The sequence below is a fragment of the Molothrus aeneus genome, chromosome 10 (assembly GCF_037042795.1).
Source record: "Molothrus aeneus isolate 106 chromosome 10, BPBGC_Maene_1.0, whole genome shotgun sequence".
NCBI classification, from domain to species: domain Eukaryota; kingdom Metazoa; phylum Chordata; class Aves; order Passeriformes; family Icteridae; genus Molothrus; species Molothrus aeneus.
The window spans coordinates 1,314,791-1,338,741 of record NC_089655.1 but is presented as its reverse complement, the minus strand read 5'-3'; the positions used below and the strand labels follow the sequence as shown (position 1 = coordinate 1,338,741).

The 23,951-nt window shown below is 46.7% G+C and overlaps 1 protein-coding gene across 1 annotated transcript in view; it reads right to left on the bottom strand.

Annotated features, from left to right (window-relative positions):
- Positions 1 to 23,463, bottom strand: part of YEATS2 (YEATS domain containing 2) — a 48,746-nt gene extending 25,283 nt beyond the window's left edge. Inside the window, exons 1-13 of the mRNA XM_066556496.1 lie at positions 23,446 to 23,463; positions 22,581 to 22,693; positions 19,373 to 19,470; positions 19,189 to 19,281; positions 15,470 to 15,712; positions 13,242 to 13,357; positions 11,915 to 12,076; positions 10,173 to 10,284; positions 8,654 to 8,698; positions 7,454 to 7,640; positions 5,558 to 5,797; positions 3,529 to 3,684; positions 1,093 to 1,196 (exon numbers count right to left, since the gene is read on the bottom strand). Coding sequence (XP_066412593.1) covers positions 1,093 to 1,196; positions 3,529 to 3,684; positions 5,558 to 5,797; positions 7,454 to 7,640; positions 8,654 to 8,698; positions 10,173 to 10,284; positions 11,915 to 12,076; positions 13,242 to 13,357; positions 15,470 to 15,712; positions 19,189 to 19,281; positions 19,373 to 19,470; positions 22,581 to 22,680 — 1,656 coding nt within the window. The 5' untranslated portion in view covers positions 22,681 to 22,693; positions 23,446 to 23,463. The remainder of the gene's footprint in view (positions 1 to 1,092; positions 1,197 to 3,528; positions 3,685 to 5,557; positions 5,798 to 7,453; positions 7,641 to 8,653; positions 8,699 to 10,172; positions 10,285 to 11,914; positions 12,077 to 13,241; positions 13,358 to 15,469; positions 15,713 to 19,188; positions 19,282 to 19,372; positions 19,471 to 22,580; positions 22,694 to 23,445) is intronic.
- Between the last annotated feature and the right edge of the window lie 488 nt (positions 23,464 to 23,951).

The following is a 23,951-nucleotide window of genomic DNA, read 5'->3' as shown; positions in this document are numbered from 1 at the left end:
GACTTCTGTGGGTTTTTAAAAATATCTTCAGTATTTAATGTTGCCCTGGAAATACAGAATTCAGCTGTTACTAAAGATGTGTGCCTACTTTGACTCATTGAAAACTTTTCAGAAAAAACTGTCCCAAATCAGTGAAAAATAAAGAAAAATGAACTATTTTCACATAGTTAAGTGAAATCCATCTGAGCACACAGGCTTATAAAATCTGACTGCCAGCTGCACACCTGACACTGAAAATGCCACTCCAAACAAACTGCTTCAGACCAGTCTGCAGCACCACTCCCCAGCAGACACAGGAAGCATCTCAGCTCCAGATGTGAGGTGATTTGCTCTCTGCAGGCTGCCTGGCAAGCCTTCCCCTCTCTTAAAGCATCTCCTGCTTTAACACTGAGGCTTGGAGACACGGAGTGCTCCTGTTCCAGAGCACACCCACCAGCTGCTTTCAGAGCCTGGCTGACGCCACTTCCCTGCCAGAAATATCATCCCTAGCACAAGATGAGGGGAAGATTTTATGTGAGACAGTTCAGCTCTGTACCTTTTGGGCTTTGCAGATCAGAAGCATGAACTGTATTTATTGCTGTTTGTTTACACATCCAAATGTTACTCCAGTGTTTACACAAACATTTTTCTAAATCCAGACAGTTGTAAAACCACTACATGAGTTATTTTCAGGCTGCCTGGAACAGCTGCTGTACAAAAATAATGAACAGAGTGAATGTTTTGAGGTAGGCATCTCTGGTTTAATCATGCTCTGTGACTAACAAAGTGAAGAAGATCAAAGGCAGCTACAGAAAAGCTTTTTTTGAAAGATAAAACGTTTGGGGAACTATGCCCTCCATGGATCTCCTTGCAGAGAAGCAGAAATGCCTTTAACAGATATGGAGGCAAGCCTAGTTAGAGCTGCATGAAGTGCCACTACCATCTTGTATAACCACCATGTTCTCCTCTGGCTCCATCTGTTACACAGTAACCCTTCACAGGAAATGACAAGCCGAGAACTTGCCTGAAGTGCAGAATTTTTAATGCTAAAAAGTGCCATTTAATAGAAAGCTGGACTGTAAAAGGGAAGTACACAGCTAATGAGAACATTACCTTGACAGCTGAGGTGCCAAAGCTGCTGCCATGGGTCTTTGCCACAGGAGATGCAGTTCCATGAGAGGCCTGACAGACACTGCTCAGTTTGCTGGTCGGGCTCCCTGAGGGCAGGAAACAAAGCAGATGCTGGGTGAGGGCTGGGAGCAGGGGCCCTGCACACATGAAACCTCCTCTAACAAGGAACAGGGCATTTCATTTCATCTGCATTCTGCAGCTGGAACATCAGCAGGAACCACCACGGGCACAAAACAGATCCAACACTGAATTTCACCTGCAGGAACCAGGCCCCAGAGAAGGGGCTCTCCACCCACTGCTCTGTGTGCTGCAAGCAGGTGGTCAGGAGCCTTCCTGCCTGGCTGAGGATATCAGCTATGGGTGCAACCACGAAATCAGGACAGGTGCAAAGTCCTCTGCTGCCCAGAAACCCCTGAACCCACACTAGCCTTGGACACTGGCATGGAGGGAGGCTTGGAGAGAGAAGGAAAAGAAAGGCCACAAAAGGAGTGAGACAAAGTGAGGAGTAACAAGAGCAAAGGACAGAGTGAGAAAGGTAAAGGAAGAAACAGAAACAAGGAGTGAAGGCAACGAGTCACCCGTGGCAGATGCTCTTGCAAAGTCATCAGACTCACACGTGCCCCAGCACTCCCCTGGCCCCAGGATGGATGGGGGTCCAGCAGTAAACTCACCCTGCACTATCAGTGTTGCACAAGACTGCTCTCAGCAGCCCTGTGTGCTGCTCTTGGGCTGCTTTGGCAGTTTTGTTTGTTCAAGAGACACCAAAGCCACAGATCACACACATGAAAGCAAAAATCCAGTGTCTCATACAGCTGTACTACAATGCACCCTTGAGTTTAGAAGTAAATGAGCAGCCATTTCTGAGAGTAAGGGCTTTGGGAAGGCTGGCTTTCACAGAGCATGAAGATCTCACCCCTTCTGTTAAATACAATCTGCAGCCTTATCAAAAGTGTCCCAGTGACTTTTTCTGTAATACACATCATGCTCAGTCCAGCCTGGCTGCTGCTGCCAAACAGTTCCACAGACCCAGCTGCAGCCTCACCCAGGGTCTGCTGATGAGGATCTCACAGCAAAGTTGTTTGGGGAGGGGAGGGCATCAACTTCCTGCTCTGCCACTGATGTGCTCTGACTGGGGCAGGATACAGGGGAGGCACAGCAGTGCAGGGAGGGACAGGCAGTCAGAGTCTCTGCCAGGCCCCTCTGTACACCTGCACTGTGGTGGGAAACTGCAGCTTGAACAACAACTGCACTAACACTTGGACATCCCAACATTCTGCTGCATCTGCACATCCTATCCTCCAGGTACAAAGCTCTATTAGAACCCAAAGGTTACCCAAACCATGATAAAACACTTAGGCAGAGGAGACAGTCAGGCTGGAGGTGAAGAAACAGAAAATAAGAGGCAGAAATCCCTCAACCAATCAGAAAAACCCCAATTAATCAAACCCTATAGGTGAAATAGCATCAGTGTTACCAAGAAAGCCCAAAACATACTTAAAAAAATTCAGATACAACTCCTACCAATGAACCTACTAATTCCCTCTGTGATGAAGTTAAAATGAACATGACAGCTGTGTTCCCTCAGATAAAGGGAAGAAGCATCAGCAAAAAAGAATTTTTGTGTTTTCCAACCATGACCAGCAAATGGTTTGTGTTCTATGGATGATGCACTCCCTCACTTGGCCCTGGGCATCCTGCTGGGAAGCACACACCTACACAAACAAGTGTGTTCTAAAATAGACAGCAGTGCTTGGCCATTTATCACAACAAATAAATGACTTCTGAGGGACCTCTCCTGCACCTCACACAAACACTGACTGACTCCTCTATCCATCACCTGGGTCCTGCAGTTCAGCCCTCCCTGTGACCCCAGGCTTTTTCCACCACTGAGGGAATCCAGTAAAGAGGAATCCAAAGCAGCTGGAATTAGATCAGGCAGAAGCTGAGAGCAGTAACAAAATCCAGCATGGCTGTTCTCCTGGTAACCAGGATCTCTGTATTTCAACACATCTACTGTGACCTAAGACTGCTCTGGCAGTCACTGAAACCTCTCAAGCTCTTTGCCATATCCACACCAGCACTGTCACCCAACCCCCTGTGCACTCTTTGTGTCTGAAGCTGTGCACCATGGTATACATCACTCTCTCCCCTTCCCTTGTCACCTGAAAAGAACAGGCTCTCTTTGAAGAGGTGTCTGTAGTTGAGTTTGGCTTCACTCTGAGCTGTTTCCTACAGGCAGCAATGCTCAAGCCTGAGATCTCCTCAGCCACACACACAAACCAACACCTTCCCCCTTCTCTGCTGAGCACTGCTCATCTCCACGAGCTCAAACCCTGCAGTTGTACTGATCATTCTGAAGGGAGAACAAACCTGAACAGGTGACACTGAGCCACTGCCTTCTGAGGTCACACTACACACCTGTGCTTGTGGCTGCTGCTCCAACTTGTCCAGGCTTGTCCACAATAAGATAGGGGTTATTGAGGACTGAGCTGGCAGAGCCTTGCTTCATGTGCACCGGAGTGGACGTTGGGGTACGAGGTAGCGGAGATGGACTAGGGGTCGATATTGGAGAACCTTAAGAAAAAAAGTCCAATGCTTCTAGCTTGTAAATGTCAGAACATAGAAACATGGCAATTGTAGTACTTTAGAAAATGGATTAGAAAAGGAGAGTTTTTTTGAGGATGTATTTCTCAGCCTGAGTGAGGTCACAGGACTTGGAGAAGGAAAGAGGAGACAGAAGGAAAGGAGAAGGCACATAAAGCACTATGGCTCATGGCTACCCTGGACACGCTCTGCCCACCAGGACAAGCAGGGCTCACAGGGAACCTGAGAAGCCATCTGGTCCACCCTTGAATCCTGAGGGATATTACCTACATCATTCTCACTGCCAAGACAATGCACCCAAGGAGATGGAGAAAGAGAGCTGAGCTGTGTTGCCCTTGTGCAGCCCCAGGTACAGGCACTGAAGAGTGGGAACCAAAAGGTTCCCCTAAAAAGGCTGTGTGGAACAGCCCCAGGCAGCAGAAACACCCAGGTCCCTCACTGCCCTGGTCCCTCCACAGCTCTCACTACAGCAGGAACCCTGGAAATCAATCTGTAAAATGGGCAGGAGAGAGAGAAACTAGAGAAGAAAAAGGCTGCATGAAGAGGTAAACAAGAAATTCAGAGAAAAGGACTGGCAAGGAAGTGATCAGAAAAAAGAGACAGCAGCAAACACCAAGCTTCCCCCGTCTTTTAATCTACTTTCTTGGCAGTTATTGACAGTTAGAACATAAATGGTCATCAAATAAAATCCCTGTGTCTTATAAACTGCTTTGAAATCTCAAAGGGGTAACCCTTCTCAGCAGACAGCAGAACTTCAGAAAAATGTTTAGCAGGGAAACATTCAAATAGCAAAGACCAACAAAGAATAGTTCAAGGATTTTAGAAAAGATAGGATGGCCCCCTAATTCCTGCTTTCTAGGAAGCTTTGGAAAAAGATCAAGAGAAGAGCTTATAAAGAAAGAATAAAGCACTTGGCATAGGTTCAAGTGTAAATCAACCTGAGTAAAGTTTTAAGATGTCAAGGAATAATACTGACATTTAATTTAAAAAAACCAAAACCAAAACCAAACAACAAATCAGACACACTTTAAGAAAATTATTTGGGAGCAGTTCACCAGAAATCACAGGTACTGATGGCTGGTGCTTCATCCTCTCTACCCTGAACACCAGAAAATGAGGAGCTGCAACAGGTCACCTTGCTGCTTCCCAGCATGTGCCATGGTGAGCTGTACAATAACACTTTCTGATGTAAAACATCATCCAGTGACTGGAATCACACCCAGGCAGGGAAGGCACCACAGGTGAAATGAGCAAAGCAGCACTTTGGCCATGTTTGGTTCAGAAGCTGTCACACTGCCCACTGCAGCCAGCTGGCAATTTAATCCAACACAAGGTGGACTTTGGGAAGACAAAGACCAAAGCTGCTCCATCTGATGCAATATGGCAAGCACAAGAGGGTCTATTTGAGTCTACAGGGTTAAAATTAATTATTTGCCCAGTAATCAAGGAAAAAATTCTTTTTCATCCATCCCAGCTGTATGAAAGCACTGAGGAGAAGAATGGACTCTTCCCACATACAAAATATTCCACGTGGAAGATGTGTTTTTGCCTGGGCCTTTCCGTGGGTAGCAGTCCATTTCAAGACTATTTATTTCATACTTAAAAGCATTCAAGAACAGGGAGAGAACAGCTCTCATCCTGCTTTTCATCTCCTGTGAACCATTTCACAGTTGTATTTTTTTTCACTGAACATTAAGAAGTGTGCTTAGCTCCTTATTCTAGAGTTTCCTACTGTCTGATGCTCAAAGACTGGCAGAAAACCAAGGGAAGGACACAGAACAAGTCCAACTTGTTCACTCTTGTTTTCCAGGGGGAGGCACTGGGTAAGTAAACTAACATTCACCTGATACAATCTTGCAACTCATGGTGATAGGCTGGAAGGATTTTCCTGGTGACTCTGCAGGGCTTGGACTCTGACCTTGAGGCACTATTTTACAGCTAGCTGCAATGGGTTGAAAGGCTGAATTCCCATGAGAGCCAAAGGCAACTTTCTGTGTGGCTAACTTGGTGGGAGTCCGTTCTATGGCGGATGGCAGGGAGTAAAACGCGGCATGTCTTTCGGTTTCAGCACTCCCAGAGAATCCTGATCAAAACAGGGAAAAGAACAGAAATACTGCTTAGGCTGACACATCTGATTCCTCACTGTGCTCCTCTATACAAGCACAATTCAGCTATGACAAACATGTTCTTGAAGGAAGGAAGGAAAAAGCAACTGGTGGGAAGCGTTGAACAGGGAGAGAGTGAGGGAGGGATGCTCCTGCTGGATCTGCTGGACAAGAAGAATAAAATGATGCCATGCACAGCCTGTCCAGCTGTGGCAGGTGATCAGCCACTTCCTACACATTTCCTTGGAATGCCCTTCCACTGCCCAAAGCTGCTGCTAGTCCCAAGTGTCCCTGGTTAGGGCTCCACAGGACCAAGGCTGGATCTCCTTTGCAGAGAATCTCGCAGTGCATTTTTTGGAGTAAGAGCTCAAGGAGACCAGAGACTGCCTTTTGAGCTGGGCTATGGAATCCACTTTATTTGGTGTTCAAGGAGATCAATTAACCTGGAGCTGCTGAGAGAAGCCACTGCCTGTCAGTGTAAAAAGGAGGTAGGCTTACTTCCTTCCTGTTGGCTGCAGCACTGCTCACTTAAAGATGCTACAAATCTTCCTGTTTGAATAAAAAACCTGTGTGCCTAAAATGTGGTTGTGTTTGTCCTTTTTTGGCCACAAGAAAAGACCACATTTAAACAGCAGACACTCTTCTTGCTGAGCCTGAACACCAGCAGTGGCAGAGCCTATCAGGAAGTACAGCCATGCATGGCACCAGCTTACAGCCACTCCTTCAACACAGGAATGTGGGAATGGATCAAGAAAAGCATCAGTCCATGCAGCATCTGACACTATTTGAAATGTAGATATAAATATATACCCTCTGGCTGTGTCCAGAAGGTTTCTCACACCAGAGTGTAACACACACCCCTGCATCTCAGCCCAGTTGACCAAGTGTTCAGAAAACAAAGCCAAATGCCACCAGAGGCACAGCTCTTCCTATGTGACACAAACTCCAAATCCCACAGAGTATTCATGGGGCCAGCACTGCCTGTTCCAGGCAATCCACGTGATCCTAAGGCCTCAGCTGCTGCCCCACTGTAATGGATCCTGGCTTTCCTGATCTCTCATGGGAAGGGGAGAATAAGATCTCAATATGCAGAGATGCCATTGTCCCTCAGACAAACACACACAACTTTCTCAGTCTCTATTCTCCACAGTGCAGTAATTACAGATACCTAGGGATTTCTGTTCCCTCACAGTCTGCTCATGTTAGGCACTATCATATAGAACTGAACACACCTCTAGACCAATTCCTTAAATGTATACACAGTCCCCTAAACATTCAGAAACCTAAAATCCCCTCTGAAAATAGTCTGCCAAAGCCAAAACTACAAATGCTATTTAACCACCTTTTTTCCAACTGCATCTGCTTTTCCTTATTCGCTATGTTTTAGCAAAACAGAGCCTGTTCAACAAACTTCAGATAAAAAACCCAAACAAAACCAAACCAAAGTCCAAAACCAAATAATCTATAACGATTTCTGAACCACATTTCAGAGCACAGTAAGGAAAATATGATCTGGGGTGAGCAACAAGCAGGTAGCACAGGCAACCTTTAAGGCATAAGAGCACTTAAGAGGAGGTATCCAGCAGAGCCAAAGTTTCAAGAACTTGCATTTCACTGACACCCACTTGCTTTACCTTTGTCCACAGAAGCATCTGGGCTGGAGTCCCTCAACTGTTTAATAGGTGAAGAAGCTTTGACTGGTGCTGGGATACTCAGTGGCAGTGATAAAGATGTAGGAACATCAGAAAGGTCAGACTCTGAAGACTGGGAGAAGAGATACTCCTCACCAAGGGAATGCCTGTGTAGCTCCACATCCACTACCTTCCAAAAACAGGAGACACAACATCAGGACTTGGTAGCTTGGCAAAGATATAAAACCCAAAACCAACTATGCCTTTTTATTTTAATGCCTAAAAACCTCTCCCTTTGTTTCCCCCAACCCTACATAACATTTCCATTCATTTCAGGGACAGTTCCCAAAGGTCCAGCAGCACCTGAGCTACAATGAAAATCTTGCAGCATTGAACCCCCACAGTAAACAGCACATCTTGGTCCAAGGGGAAATCTGAACTGTAAACACCAGAAGGATTCTGGAGCCCAGCTCTAAGTATCCCACTAAAGGAAGGACTGCACACCCCTGCAGGGACAGGCACCAAACTGAAGCCTGCCTTTTCTGGTAAGGCCTTGAGAAACACACCACATGATCTACTCTTCAAAAGTGTTCTTTAATAACAGTAGACATTTCACATTAATGTTTTCTCCACAAACTGAAAAGCTGAAGTAATGCAATTTAACCATAAAAATTTCCACTCACTACAGTACAACAAGGGGAAAACAATATCAAGAAAACTTAAGAAATTTAGGAAACTATGAGTTATTAATTAATTAATTTATTTCAAGAGTTCATTTCACATTAAAGTCCTAAATCTTGACAGATACAGAAACTTAGAAGTACTTAATATACTGCAAAATCTCAACAGAATAGTTGGATGATCCCTTGAACTTAAATTCTTTATGTGTAAGCTCTGCAGCAGATTAGAATGCAAATCAGAACATTTTGTACCAAAAGCTTCACAGAGCAATAAAATTTAAAGCCCCAGTACAAGCCAAGTTCTTTCTGAAGAGCTGGGAACAGCTCCCCTGAACCAAGGAGAAATGACTGCTGTCATGAATAGTGACAAGGTGTCATAATCCTTTCATTCAACAGGAGAGCAAAATCTACACTCTGTAAATTGTGAAATCAAATGGGTCTGACTCTGTGCTTAGTCCCATGCATCTTTTCTTTTTAAACATCTTTAAGGGAATCAAATCCATCCCACAACCCCCTGACTCACCGTTTCTGCACCAAGTGTCTGCAGGCCTGTGTAGGTCCTGTCCAGCTGGAAAAGACAATACAACATATTAGCCAGGGTAAAGCATTATATTAGCTAGAATTTATAATACAAATTGTTTGGAAGAAGCCTCAAACTATGTGAGTTGAGCAGCACTGCATCCAATATTTTGAGGCCATAAGGTCAGAAATCTCTGTGCTCTGGTAAATGCCCTCCCTCTCTTCTGCAAAAAATTCAGCCATGACCCAAGGCCCACACTAAAGGGGAAAGGAGCAAAAAAGTGGAAGGAAATGATATTGTTGAGGGAATATTTCCATCTAAGAGGAGTCCATCCTCAAGCAGTGTCCTTTTTTCTTACTTATTCTATCAGGAATAAGGAAATATAAGGAAATATTAAAAATGAGAAAAACTCTGAGTTTTTAACTGAGCAGCACAAAGGCTGTGTTTACACTATAGTTTCTGATGATGTAACTGTTCACACCAAGCCATCAGCTGAAAAAGAGGCATAACATCCCAGAGACACCTGTTAAAACACTGTAGAAGCAGCTGGGTTTGAGAGGTGTAGGATGTGCCAGGCACAGAGGAGGGCTCAGCTCACTCTGCATCCTCACAGCAGCCACAGGCTCAGAGTGAGAACAGCAAGATTTCTGATCAGAGCTCCATGGACTGGCTCAGTTTTCTTCTGTAGGCTGAGTTTCCTTCACTGTCCCTCACAGTGTTAATAACTTCTCCCCAAGTCACATCTCCCCTAATATATTTTACTCACCATCTCCATTAAATGTCCCTAAGCTGCAGGGGAATATTTTCAACCTCCTCTACTGGCTATATTTAGGGTTGTAATGAGGTACCTTATTTAGCAGGAAATTCATCAATGCAGGCAGAGTTCAAATAAAATTAATGCTGCTCAAAGCAAGAGGAGACTAACCCAGCTCAGGCCTTAAGTCCACTAATGCCAGGGACCACTAATTAAAAGGAAAAGGAGCAATGGCCTAGTTTTCCAGGACTGCTGCATACTAGAAATCCCAAGTGCTGCAGGGGTGAATGAGTTGGAAAAGGGAGCTTTCTTCAAAGGGAATAGGGAATCTCAGGCCTCCCTGCCCTTTCTAACAACAAAGATAATCATTAGCTGATGTGTGTCTGTGCTGAAGGAACAGAACAGACATGGCAGCCACTTTTCCAGCAGAAAGACAGACCTGAAGCACCCTGTTAGGATAAAGCCAGTGAAAACATGATCAAAATCTCAAATTTTAGGGAAAAACCAGGTAAGCACTGCTGTTCTGAGCACATTCAGCTCCAGCTGCTGCAAGGCTGGGCTCCCTCCTACTGCATCAACTCCATATAGCCAAGGTAAGAGGCTTTCCTGGATTTGTTTCAATTCTCCAGCTCAACTATTCATGAGAAAATAACCACCAGGACACTCATAACACAGAGAGGCAAAAGCACATGCACAAGCACAGCCTCTTCCAGATTATGCACCAGAGTTCATTTAAACACCTTTCTCTACAGTATTTTGTTCGAATACCTTCAAATTGTGTATGATATCAATCCTTTTGTTCTGGCTATCCTTGAAGTGTATCTGCACTCTCACTGGGAATTCTCCCCAGCCTCTCCTGGTCAGGTGAAACGGAGGTTCTCTGCAAACAAATGGTGATTACATTTTGATGCAGAAGTGGTACAGCTCTCCCCTCTCTCCTTTTCAGAAAGCCAAAGACTGTTTTTCTAGCTGACAACTAAAGCTATCATCAGGTCTGCTATTCACCACAGAGAGAGTGTAATCATAGCAATGAGAATTTTATGGCTTTGGACAGCTGAAAACACACTTTGACTTTACACAAGGGGACAGGGAAGAAAATGGTAAAGCACTGGTGGATGAGACATGTGGGAAACGAGTCTGGTGTTTTTAAAAAGAAGACAAAAAAGGGCTGTGCTATGTCAAATGAAAAGCACTTGGTTAAGAAAAGCACAAGTCAGCTCACTGCAAGGTGAGCTTCCAATGCAGCATTTTGCAATCACTGCCTGCTGCTCCCTATCAAGCAGCAAAAAGGCACAGGTTCCATATAACACCAAGAGAACAACACAGGGACAACAAGGAAAAGTTAATCACTGTCACTCTCCAAGCTGAAAAAGAAGGATCTGTAACATTTACTTTTACTCTGTATTTCAGCTTGTTATTGTAAAGGCAAATATAATTTTTTCACCAGAAAAAAAATGCAAGAGGTTTAAGGGTGATTTTTAATCCAGAACATTAATGCTCACTACAATGAATGGGACTGCAACACCAGGAATCTATTAACCAGATGGGATTAAAACAGAAGATAACCAGCACTGACAACTGAGAAAGGCACAAAAAGACAGTAATCAAATGTCATTTGATATGTTACAGAAGAAATACAACAGAGTTTGCTTTTGTCCCGCTCAGGGTTGTCTTCCCAGAAACATTACTGAGCTGTACCAACACTTATTAACTCAGGAAAGTCTTCCTGGAGTTGCCTTTCAGGAGTTTAATTTTGCCAGAATGAAGTTACCTTTGTGTACCTAAGCAGCCCTTCCCACACTCCTCCCTCCAGGAGGTTGAACATCCTGTGGAGAATAATTTCTCTGGGCAGACACCAACTATGTGAAGGCATCCTCCCCCAGTCTTGTCCAAGAAGGAAGGATGAAAGATGATAGGGCACTTCCCAAGAGAGAACCTACCCTCGCCAGGGCCATTTAAACCAGATGTGGGGTAAGGTTTGGGAGAGCACAGGGAAGCTGCCCTGCTCCTGTAGCACTGATGGGGAAGTCCTCAGAGTACAAAGCCAATGCCACTGATCCCACACCATGGAGAAATATTTTGGAGTGGGATATTTATGCCCAAACACACAGGTAGCATTAAAAACATGGGCAAATCAGATTTTGGAGATTCCTCTTTCTTTTCCACACTGAAATAGAGGGGTGGGAGAAAACACTTTGTTTAGCACCAGAAGCCTGAGCAGCAGACAGTGTATGTAACACAAACAGGAGAGGCACAACCCACATCAACAGCAAGAAATGCAACACCTGAATGCTTTTTCTCAGAAAGAAATTAAAAAAAAACCCTAAGCCAACAAACCTGTTTGGCACATTTGCTACACAAAAAACCTAATTTATTTTCACTACTATTTTGGAGTAAGCCAAGTTAAGCCAGAGGTTAAATACACACATGGAGTATTAAACCAGGAAAAGAAGTTGTTAATTGGCACTGTAAGCCTGGCAAGCATGAAGATTGGAATAATTCCTTCTTACCTCACTTCTACCAGGTCATTAGGTTTGTAACTGGGGTGGAGGAAGAACCAAACTTTCTTGACAAAATGATTTATGCTGGGTTCTCTCCGAGAGCCTCGGACGTACACCATCCATTTGTGGGTTGACTGATCATTTTCTTCTCTCTTGTCAGGGGGAATGTACCTGGCAAAGAAATTAAATAACAAATACAAGATAAAAATCCCAAATAGACAAATACGGCAAAAAGTACTTTGGGAAAGATTAGGCAAAAAAAATTGGGGATGTTAAAATGCCTGTGGGAACCTTGCCCCCTGTACATTTCTGCTCATTTGTCCTTATTCTGACAGTTCATCCAGGAACAGATTCAGGACCCATAATCTACTCTAAATTTCTAACACATTGCCTCTGTTTTAATGCACAACTGCCATTTGACATTCACCCATTTAAACATTTGGCTCTTAATTAGGAAGATTTAATTTGAACATTCTACTACTGTCAAATCCCTTATCCTATCCTATTCTGAGCTATCAGGAAGCAAAACCACACCAGAACACAACATCAACAGCTCTGCTACCATAAATACAAAAAAATACAATTATTCTCAAAAATTTTTAAGCAACTTCAGTCAATACCTAGTTCTGGGTCCAGCCCTTCAAGAAGCAATTCTGACTCAGTTTTGTCAGCAAATGTCTGATATATTCTGTGCAAAAGACTGACTTGAGTAGAGCAAGGATGGAGAGTTAAAACCTGGAATTGTCCAGTTTCCCAAAACTAATGCCTTTCTTCACCAATTTCCTTGAAGATGAAAAGTTATACATATTTACCTCTTCTTCTTTTAAATATAAATAAAAACTGTATGAAATAATTTATTTAGACTATTCTGAACTGGTACAATTTTCCTCATTGTGGCTGGTGGTGCATTGTTCTCTTGGGGTTTTTCTTCTGTTTAAGAGACCCCCACATTGTAGCCATGGACACAATGAATTAGCCAAGTAATTCAATTAGCCAACACACTCAATCAGGACAACTTGCTTTTCCAAATTTTCAGGGGAAAACTTCTGACTTCTACCTGATCAAAAAAGGCTGAAAGACTTCTCTTCAGGGAAAGAGATATTAAAACCTTTGCACACAAATAAAGTTATAAATAAAATAACTACTAAAACACCAGTTCCTTCCACAACAAACCCTTATGCTGAGACCAGAGGAGGGCTGCCTTGGGTACTGTGATTATTCAAGGGTAACAGCTCATATTGTGACAGCCAAGCAATTTCATTTGTCTCCTAATTGTAACTTTCTATTCAATTTAATCCTGAAATAAAGGAGCATCCCTCAGGCTCTGAATACTAACTTGGAAACGTTGCCAACCACAATCGTTTTCTTCACATAAAGTCGTGAAGTTTCATCATTTGACAGTCCGGCATTTCGTTGTCCTGGTTTTTGAGAGCTTGAAACACCCGAACTGTCCTGAGGGTAGGGGAAGAAAAAAAAGGCAAACAAAAACCCAAACATTCCTCTTAAACATCATTTTGTTTGGTGCTAGAAAAGTAAGGTGGTGTTAAAAAAACAACCAAAAATCTGCATAAATGAAAGACCGATAAGGAATCATCCCTAAAAATACTTAAATTGCTCTCTAGGCACATTGAAGCAACTCAGGCATGTAACAATGCCTGGCCAAGAACACACTGCATGGCTGTACTGAGCAGACATGGTGTGACATCCCAGGGAGCTGAGCCACAGCTTCAGCCTGGGTTTCAAAAGAACTGCCCCTGCACTATCTGAAATAAAACCAGGCATGGCTAGAATGGCATCGTGATGGTCACTAATCACAAACAAATCTCAATCACCCATGAGTAGGGGCTGAAAATCTAAATCTTTCCCATTCCCAGCCTCTGATGCTCTGAGGGACTCTGGGGTTGCCTCACAGTGAAGAATTGAGGCTGGGTTTGAGACAGGAGAGCAGCCATAGCCTGTCACTGCCATCCGGGTGAACCCACAGCCATACCCTGGCATAATAAATCCAGCCTCCCTGTAACACAAGCCCAGCTATCAAGCAGTGGCCAAGACTCCCAGCACAATGATCTGACCACCCACTATGCCAGCACAAGTGTTGTTTGCATGGGACTGAGGCTTTTCTACAGCCCAGCTGGATGAAGTGTCTGGCTGGAGAGTAGGGACTGCCATCCTCCAGTGACCACAGAGCAGCCCAGAGGATGCACTGAGCACTCACCAGAGGAAGCTCAGTGTGGGAAGCACTGGATTCACTGAGGAACCATTCCCCCTCCTCTGCTAAGTCAGGGATGCCTCACAGTGGAGCAAGGAGTCACAGAAGGCTGGGATGGCTCCTGCTCCTCATCACTCCCTCAGCCTCCTCTGCACTGGTCAAAGATGCACCAGTGTGCAATCCCAAGCAACACAACTGCTCCATCCATCTATGCCCCCAGCACAGAAACAAGTTCTACTGGTCTGGTGCTTCACAGCATAGGTGGGCCCACATTCTGTATGGCTCATCTGCCTTCTGCTACAGAGCCAAGGCAGAGCTCCAGCAAACTGCAGCCCTGCTGTCAAGGGTGTCGTGCTGCTTAGTGGAGGCAGAATCTCCGCTCCTTCTGCCATGTATTAGTGCAAATTATTCAGCTGCAGATGGCAGCCAATTCACTGAGATACACCCACCCCTGGCTCTACTCCTCTGGGAGGCCTGACCACTTAAAGGAACTGAAAGGAAACTGAAGAGTTTCACCTCGTTTCACATTTCACCTGCAGACACTGAGTGAGCCTCCCCAGTGGAGCTACCTGCAGCCAACAGGTGAAGCATTTGTGTGGCTGCACAGAGAGCCACAAAGGGAGGGACTGGATCCAGGTCAAAAATAACCCCCCAGAAAGCATGAAGGGACACTGACAGAACACACTTTTACTTGGGTCAGACTGGTTCACTTGAGGAAATGGCACTAATGCACAACAGCAAGCAGAACCATCAAGAGGAAAAACAACTCTCTCCTGTATGGTTGCAAGTTGTGCACCCAGGCTCTACCAACTCACACTGCCAGGGTGAGCTAATCCTCCAGTGTCACTGTTTGCACTACAGGCTGCTGAGGAGGCCAAAGCCCTCCAGTGGATCCCCTGTTCTGAGCAATGCAGTCCCCACGGGCACCCAGAGCCAGGCAGCAGCATTACTCCTGAAAGCTCTGCAGGGAATGACAGACTCTGCTCTCCTCTGCAGGCTCTACCCTCCCAAGCTGCCTTCCAGCAGTACAGCACAGCCCAAGCCCAGGCTGTGAAGCACCTCCTTCCCCAGAGGCTATGGCCAAGGCTGGCAGAGCTGTGCTGACCCCACGGCCCTGCCAGGCCTGCTGAGCTCACTTTGGGCAGGACTGAGGTAAGAGGAGGTACCCACGTTACAGACACTTCAGGTGGCCTCACAGCAAAGCCAGGCTGAGGGAGTGGGAGCAAGCGGTTGGAGAGGGTAAGAAACACATCTTCAGCAAGGTGGGTGAAAACATGAAGAGCTCCTGGTGCCAGCACCGAGTCCTCAGAGCACACACCTCCAACAACTTGATCACCACTCGAGTTTTACTTTACCCGGGCAGCATTTCTGCTCTGTCTCTGGTCCAGGCTGTTTGTCAGCCGCTCGTCGGCGTCCAAGCTGCCATTGTCCTTGTCCAGGAGAAAGTCATTGTGCTGGGAGAGCGAGTCACTCTCAGAGTGGTTGGCAGAGGGGGTGTCTGAGCCCTGGTTAGCTGGAGATGAAGATCTCGAGGGAGATTCCAAGAACTTCTTGATTGAAGGGTGATTAAGAATTGTTGCATCACACGACCTGGTCCCCTGCAATGAAGAGGTCAGAAAGATCTGGTCACCATTCCCCCAGGAAGATCTGGTCACCACTCCCCCAGGAAGGTCTGGTCACCACTCCCCCAGGAAGGTCTGGTCACCATTCCCCCAGGAAGATCTGGTCACCATTCCCCCAGGAAGATCTGGTCACCATTCCCCCAGGAAGATCTGGGCACCATTCCCCCAGGAAGGTCTGGTCACCACTCCCCCAGGAAGGTCTGGTCACCAGTTTCCCCCAGGAAGATCTGGTCACCATTCCCTCAGGAAGATCTGGTCACCAGCTCCCTCAGGAAGATCTGGTCACCAGCTCCCTCAGGAAGATCTGGTCACCAGCTCCCTCAGGAAGATCTGGTCACCATTCCCTCAGGAAGGTCTGGTCACCATTCCCTCAGGAAGATCTGGTCACCACTCCCCCAGGAAGATCTGGTCACCACTCCCTCAGGATGATCTGGTCACCACTCCCTCAGGAAGATCTGGTCACCAGCTCCCTCAGGAAGATCTGGTCACCAGTTTTCCCCAGGAAGATCTGGTCACCAGTTTTCCCCAGGAAGATCTGGTCACTACTCCCCCACAGCCCAGATAAAAACAAAGCTGTGCCAGAAGGGAAAAAGTCAATGAATGAAGAAAGAGCAAATATTTAATCATCTGTCCTGCAGGAAAAACAGATGCTGCAGAAGATAAAGGTTTAAAAGGGTTCTACAGAATCAGCACCACAAATTGGATCTGTTCCTTCACACCTTTTGACCTCAGAAACACACTGGATTTTGGAAGGGAGGACTGCAGCCTACTCAACCACCTGAAACATCCCTTTGAAAACAACCTCTTCCTCTGCAGCCACCTCCAGTCTCACCACACACAGGAAGGCCACAGCTGCCCAGCTCCTGCAGGAAAGCAGGACAGGGAAGTGCATCAGGCTCTTCAGCTTTGATACTCACTGGCAGCTTTGTCAACACCTATCAGGCAAGCTACACCCTGTCTGCTCCCAAAGCTCAGCAGGGGATAAGTAATAATGTGCTTAGGCATGCTTGCAAACTTTCCTGAAAGAAAGTCAGAGCTAATCTTACATCCTCCTAAACCTGCAAGGGGGAGGACAGGGTAGGCAAACGTTCAAATCTCTCTTGTTTTTCATTACCATGACAAAGGCCCTTCTTTCTCTCTTGCATTTGCTTTTTATCTCTGAAGTAGAAGGAAAACATCCATCAACTCAAAACAAGTGTCCCCTGGCCACTTCTTGACCCAGGCACCAGAGCTCCCTGGCACTTGGGTGTGAGAATGAACCAAGTCAGCAGGAACACCTGTGCAGCAGCAGAGCACTGACAGCCTCCCTCTAGCTCCTGCAGCCACAGCTCTAAGAGGCTTCTCCCCTGCCCAAAGCACCTGCATCAGGCAGGCTGGAACAATTATTCATGGGGCAGTCACAAAGGAAAACAAATCAAGACACTGACTTGGGATTCATTTGTTGCTTTGTTTGTTTTGTTACTGGTTTTGTTTGTTTGTTTCCCTTTGCAGTTTTATTTTTAATCCACATTAAGTTCCCTGATTCAGAATTCTGCCAACATGACTGAGGGGGAGGCAGACAGCAGCATCACTGCAGAGCAGAACTGCCCTCGAGAGGTGGCAGCAAGAGTGGAGTTACAAACATTGTCCCACCTTGGCCTCTGAAGGACCATTCCAGAACTGCCTTTCCAATTGTCCATGACATGCACAAGCAGAGCAATTACCAACTCTCAATTACCAGCTTGGGAGAGTTAAAGCCATTTATCCAAAGGCAGGGACACACACACACAGCCTGTCCAAAAAAGCCCAAAGCCCAAACCAAACACCTCTCCTTTTGCTTTACCTCTAGTCAAGTAAAATGACCAACATCTTGTCCAATAAGTTGTGGGAAAACATAATAAAGCACAATCATGAGGAATCCCAAGCCTCAAAACTCAGTAGCATTGAGTTTGAGAACTGTTTATATTTATGAGAACAGGTCAGGAACTTGCAAATCATCTTCCCAGAAGTTCTGAATAAACTACAAAGACTCCTATTCTACCAGAAGGAGAAACAAGACACTATTTCATTGCCTCGTCAAACATACACAAGTCACAATTAAAAAGAGACAACAAAAGAAAATTGAAACCAGCAACAATTTCAAAATGAAGGAAAAACTGATTTAACCAGTGTGCAAATCAGGACTTTTAGAAAAAAATTTAAAATGTAATCAAAGATACACCCATAAGCTCATAAAAACTATTGGAAAACTTAATAAAGCAAGGAGGCACCAGTAAGTTTTGTGAATACCTCAAAACAATTACAGAATATATTATTTCTGGAAAATGTGAAAATCACCGGGGCAAAAAGCAAACACCCTGCATGGGAGAACAAGAAGAACAAGGAACAGCACAGCTCCTGCAGACACATGATGACAATGGACAAAGGCACTTACAAAGATTAGAACTTAGGTCACATTCTTCAGCTCCCTATACAAAAATCAAAGGGGGCAGAGAGCTCTCCAAGCCTCCCAAGGCAACCACAACCTTTTCAAACTCCAATTGCTCAACTCAAGTTCAGAGAGGGAAAAACAAGCTGAACCTTTTGTTTTTACCTCACTCCAAGTCCTCTGAAAAGCACAACAGGAAAACCAGGAACAGCACTGAGAGCAAGTGCTTGGAAGAGAAATTCTTATAGGATTGGAGTGAAACCCACGTTTGCAGCACCCATCTAGAGCTTCCAAAAACCACTGGAAATCAGATCAACCTGAATGGAAAAGATGGTAACAAAATGCCTACACTGGTAATGAACTACATGCCATTTGGGAGTCTGCACAATCATGAACACCCTGCAATTAGCAGTCATTAAAGACAGAGTGCTCAGAACTGGGGTTTAACTAACAGGGTTTGAGGTTTTTTCATCTTGTGAATTTTTAATCACTCTGTGATATCTCCTTGATTTATTTCCTGCTTTACTGCTGCCATCAGTCTGTTCACCAACCATTAACAGACTGCCTCCAGGGCAAAGGGAAGATGGTCTCACAGCACTGCCTGAGATTCAATAATCTTGAAATATTTTTTTTTTCCTGAAAAGTCCCCAAATGCATCTGTTGCTACTCTCCTCCTGAGAAATGGGTAAACATATTCCACACTTTTCACAGCTTTTCAAGGACAAACTGTGCAGTGTCTGGGAAATAAGGTGCTCTCAGGGAAAACAGGGATGAGAAAGAAAAAGCAGAGTATTTCAGAAACTAGAACCAGGGGCTGCTGAACAACTTCACAACTGCTTCTTGAAGACTCCTCTTTGCCAGGTACCCGAGGCCCAGCAGATGCTGCAAAGGTCTCCTCTCCCACTGCCACCCCACTTGCAGTTTGTATTAAATGATGTCATTAAATCACACCTTAACACCAAACATCAGCTGAACAGCCACTGAACTCCACACCTTCCTTTGCAAAGACTCCCTGAAGTCTTGTTATTCCCAAAGTAGTTTTTACCTCTCCAGCTTTGAGGAGACCAGCAGAGGCATAATAGTTAGCCACAATGCAGGCACGCAGCTTGTCCATCATCCTCCTGGCTTCAATCAGGCGCTGCAGAAAGGAAACACACAGCAATGGTCAGCACTGCAGCAATCCCCACACACCAAGATCTTAGGGATTTATAAGAACAAAACCTTGATACCTGATCTATCACTTCAATTTCATGTTCTTTACTCTTCATTTCGACGGCAAACTGTTCCTTTATAATGGTCTCAATCTTCTGCACAGTAACATCTCGAGCTGTACAAGGCCACACGAGGAAAAGAAAGGAGGAAGTATTTACATTTCTATTTTTGAGGCTCCATTTGAAAACAGAAAGATCAGAAATCACTACAGAAGTGAAGGGATAGTAAGTTCAGCACACATACACACACATAAAGGGAAGGATCATTTTCTTCCAAAAATAAGTTATGTCTTAACAAAAACCACATGTATCTTTAAAAGCTGGCTTCTGTGGAGAGCTGTTTTTCCCTTTTTAGGTCTGAGATGGCAAATAATAGAAAATGGGAAGAACAGGGCCAGTTTGTTTACTTGTGCCCCAGTAAAGCTGTAAACAGTAGAAGGAAAACTCCACAGTGCTGGCCCAGCCCAGCTGCTGAAGTGAGCTGAACACCACGGACGCTCTTCTGCTCTCCTTGGCCACATCCACATCCAGGAAATTTACACCACCTCACACAGGAGGAATAAAGCAAACTCAGATTTATACAGGCCTGGCACCAAGTGCAGCCTGCTCTGGAGTGCCTACAAGCTGTTCATTACTCACAAAGGAAACACATTATCAAAAGCTGGTCTCTACTTCTTGCAAAATCCTTTTCCAGCACAGCAGACAAAAAAATGTAACCCTTCAGCAGGAGTTTACTGACCTTGGTGGAAACTATGTAATCTAGGATTTCAAACTGTGCAAATACCTTACAGCAAATTAGTGGCTAAGAATGGAATTGGCATATTATCATATTTTTCTAGGACATGTATAAACATAAAAAGAACTATTCTTTTTGCTCTACACCTACTGTAGACTTTAATATCACCCTTCATTTAGGGCACCTCCATTACACCAAGGGCTTTCAAACAACTTCTGTTTTTAGCGAATTCTAAGTCAGAATGTGGCAAAGCAGGAATGACACTTCTGAAGAAAGCCTGGAAAAGGTGCTCCAGCCTGTGTCAGTCATGGAGTGACCCCACTATAAAGCAGATCAGCAAAAGAGTCTCCCCTTGGTTTTCCCTGGAAAAATCTCATTGTTTCTACATGAAACAAGAGGCAACAACACAAAGACTTTGGCTTGAGCTTCAGAGGAAGCATTTGTCCTCCTAAAAAGTACATATCTGTTTGAAGAGGTTTCTAATATCACTGGAGAGAGGGGAAAGAAAGCAAGTCAAAGCTTTGCTGGCATCTTCCAGATAGCATAGATAATTTTACTGTCTCCTCAGGTTCCACAACAGGAGTGAGGCAAATGATGCCTCTATATGCAACAGGGGTATCCTAAATAATTCTCCTTCTTTTCACATACATATATACACACAGGCACATATATATATATATAACATACACACATAACATACACACATATATATATATTTATATATATATAAATATAAATATGTATGTGTGTATGTACATATATACATTTTTTAGGACCAGAAATAGTTCAAGCCTACATTAAAACAAAATTATGGTTGAATCTGTATGAGTAAGGCAAAATTAAAAACCAGAGGGATATAATTTACCTCCATGAGCACCAGGATGAGGAAATTCTCATGTAAGGCTATACCCTTAAAATAAACCTAAACAGATTAAGGCATCAGAGGTATGGTTCAAAAAGGGACAACTGCATCTCTTCCAAGGCTGATGCCATGCCACAGCAGCATCATGATGATTCAAGCACTTAAGGATTTGTGGTTATATTACAGAAGCTTTTAAGAACACTTTATATTCATTTTTTCCCAGCTTAGTGTCAACCACAGTACCTCATTAAGATCACGTTAGTGAAATTTGTGTAGTTAAGGAATCCCAGTATTGAAAGCTGGAGATCCTCCATGAAAAGAAGAAAGAAGCCAACTGGGAGGAACGTCCTGAAAGCAAAGCTCACTTTGGCAAGGACAGTTTTCCAAGGCCTGAGACTCTGCCTGCTCATCATAAAGACCTTCTGAAAAGTTGCTTCAGAAGCAGATTAAAAACCTGCCTGCAGTCCCTGGGACACGCCAGAACGGAGGGTGGTGGTTTCTGGCAGCCAGGCAGGGCAGGCAGCTGGGAGTGGTGGCATGGCCAGCCCCAGCACAGCTGCACTGGGCACTGCAGAGGGGCCCTGCCCCACATGGCACACAGGAGCTGCCCAGCAACACATCCAGCCCAGAGCTCAGCCCCCTCAGACCTGCCCAGTGCACAGCATCCTCCAGAACATCACCCACTAAGCCATCCTCTGTCCCTCTCCAACTGGCAGCTCCAGCTCTATTCCTGGATCTTTTTCAGAGCCCACAGCCAGCCTCAGTTTTCTCACCTCCCTGTTTGTCAGCTCTTCCCATCACGATCCTCTCTCACTAGCTGTGCTATGCCAGAAATCAGTAGCCTACTCCCTGCCCCCGGGGCAAGCAGCTCTACTCTCATTTGCCCAGAGAGACTGCAACCTGTCCCAGGCACTCTGCCAACAGGCTGCTTCCCAAAGCAAGCACATCCTAGCGTGCCAAACGCAAACCTACTCATCCAGCTACTTGCTCCACTACACTTCTTTATCCACCTTTCCTTCAGTCATGCTCCTCTTCCTCCTCTCTTGCACGTTTCAAAGCTCCTTCATTCTCCCAATATTATCTTTTCTGCACTTCATCAAAGAAGCTTCTTTCTGCTTCATCTGCCAGCTCTTGCAAACATCTGTCATCTTCCAACAGCCACTGCATGTACTGCAGGGTTGTGCATCTCTTTTACCCTGCAGGGTCATGGATTTTTTTTCTCCTCCCCAAGCTCTACTGTGAGCTCTATTCCCCCAAATGTAAACAACCTGCCAATCTTTCCCAGAGCAGACTTCAGCCACCGAACAAATACACAGGCTGGAGAACAACTCAGCACGGGAAGACGGACTGTAAATACTTTAGGAAGCAACAGGAACCAAAGTGCTGGGGCCATGGATAGCTTGTGCTCCATCTCCTATCATGCATCAAAGGCTGCATTAAATTACTTCTGGTCCAGATAGTAGGAAGAGATGTCTCCACATAAGACACGTCTTCATTTGGCTACACAGAGGTATCACTACCTGCCTTGTTCTACATCCGTCCTTTGCCCCTAGCTCCTACCCCAGCCTTTTCCTGACCAGTTTACAGGCAGCATGCACATCCACAGTTTCCAACTCCACAGCTCCTACCTGACTGTTCGGCTGCTTTGTGCCGCTTGTTGGGATGTGTGACGGTGATGTCCTCATAATCAGGGTCCTTCTCTGCGATCACTCTCTTGATCCCAGACATGTTCTCTACTCCACTAGCAGGAAAAATAAAAACCAGAGTGATCATCAGGGCAGGCTTCAACCTCTCACCATGTGGAGGCCTGTGGTGCACCTCCCAAGAGAGAAGGGAAACCTCTTTAGTGGGCTATGGATCATTGCACAGGTTCACTGCTGGGAGCTGCTTCTGTTCTGCACAGCCCAGGAGCTCCAAACGCCTCCTGACGCATGTGGCTCACCAGAGCCCGGGTGCCCACAGCCCCAGCGGAGCCGCAGTGGCCGAGCCCCGTGCCCCCCTGGCAAAGGGCTGCCAAGAGCCCCGTGAGCCATGCTCGGGACACCACCCGTAACCCCAGGAGAGCGGGGCTTCCTCCCCACAGGCAGCACCGCCCGTGGAAGGGGAATGCTGGGCACCCCCGGAGCGTGGGGCCAGCGGACGGGCCCAGGTGCCTCGGGACAGCCCAGGGCTCCCCGCTGCAGGGTCACACACCGGCTGTCCCTCGCCCAGAACCGCTCAACCCGAGCCACGACCCTGCCCGTGAGGGGGCAGCGAGTCCCGCCGAGGCGGAAGCACCGCGGGGCTCGACCCGCAGGCGTGAGGCGGCGCGGAGGCGGCCGCGGGGGGCGGTGCCGGCGGTGCCGGTGTCGGTGCCGCCCCGGGCGCGGAGGGCGGAGCGCTGCCCGCGGCCGGTCCCACGTGCGGCGGCGCCGCTCCCCTCCCCCGCCGCGCACACAAAGCCGCCGCCGCGGCCGCGCTCCTTCCCTGCGCTCCGCCCGCCCCGCCGCTCACCGCGCTCCGCCGCCCGGCCCGGCCCGGCCCGGCCCCGCCGCCTGCACCGGCCGCCCCCGCCCGCCGCGCCGCCCGGGGCGCTCAGCGCCGGCCCCCGCCGGGCCGTCCCGCCGCCGCCGCCGCCGCCGCCATGAGCGCAGGGCCGAGCGCCGCCCGTCACGGTGGGGCGGGCCCGCGCAGGCGGGCAGCGCGCGGGGGGCGGAGCGGTCGCGGGCAGGTGCCGCCTCACGGCCCGCACCGCCGGGGGGCGGGCACCGGGGCCGGGAGCCCTCGGGGCGGAGCGGCCGGGCCGGGGCAGGGACGGGGGCGCTGTGCGGCTCCCTCAGGGCCGAGCGGCCGGGCCGGGACAGGACAGGACAGGACAGGACAGGGGGACCCTGCCGCTCCCTCAGGGCGGAGGGGCCGGGCACAGGCTGTGGGGCAGAGCGGGTGCTCGCCCGCGTCAGCACAGAAACCGAGATGGGCGACGCGGTCGGGTTCCTGTACGGACAGACGAATGCAGTGAT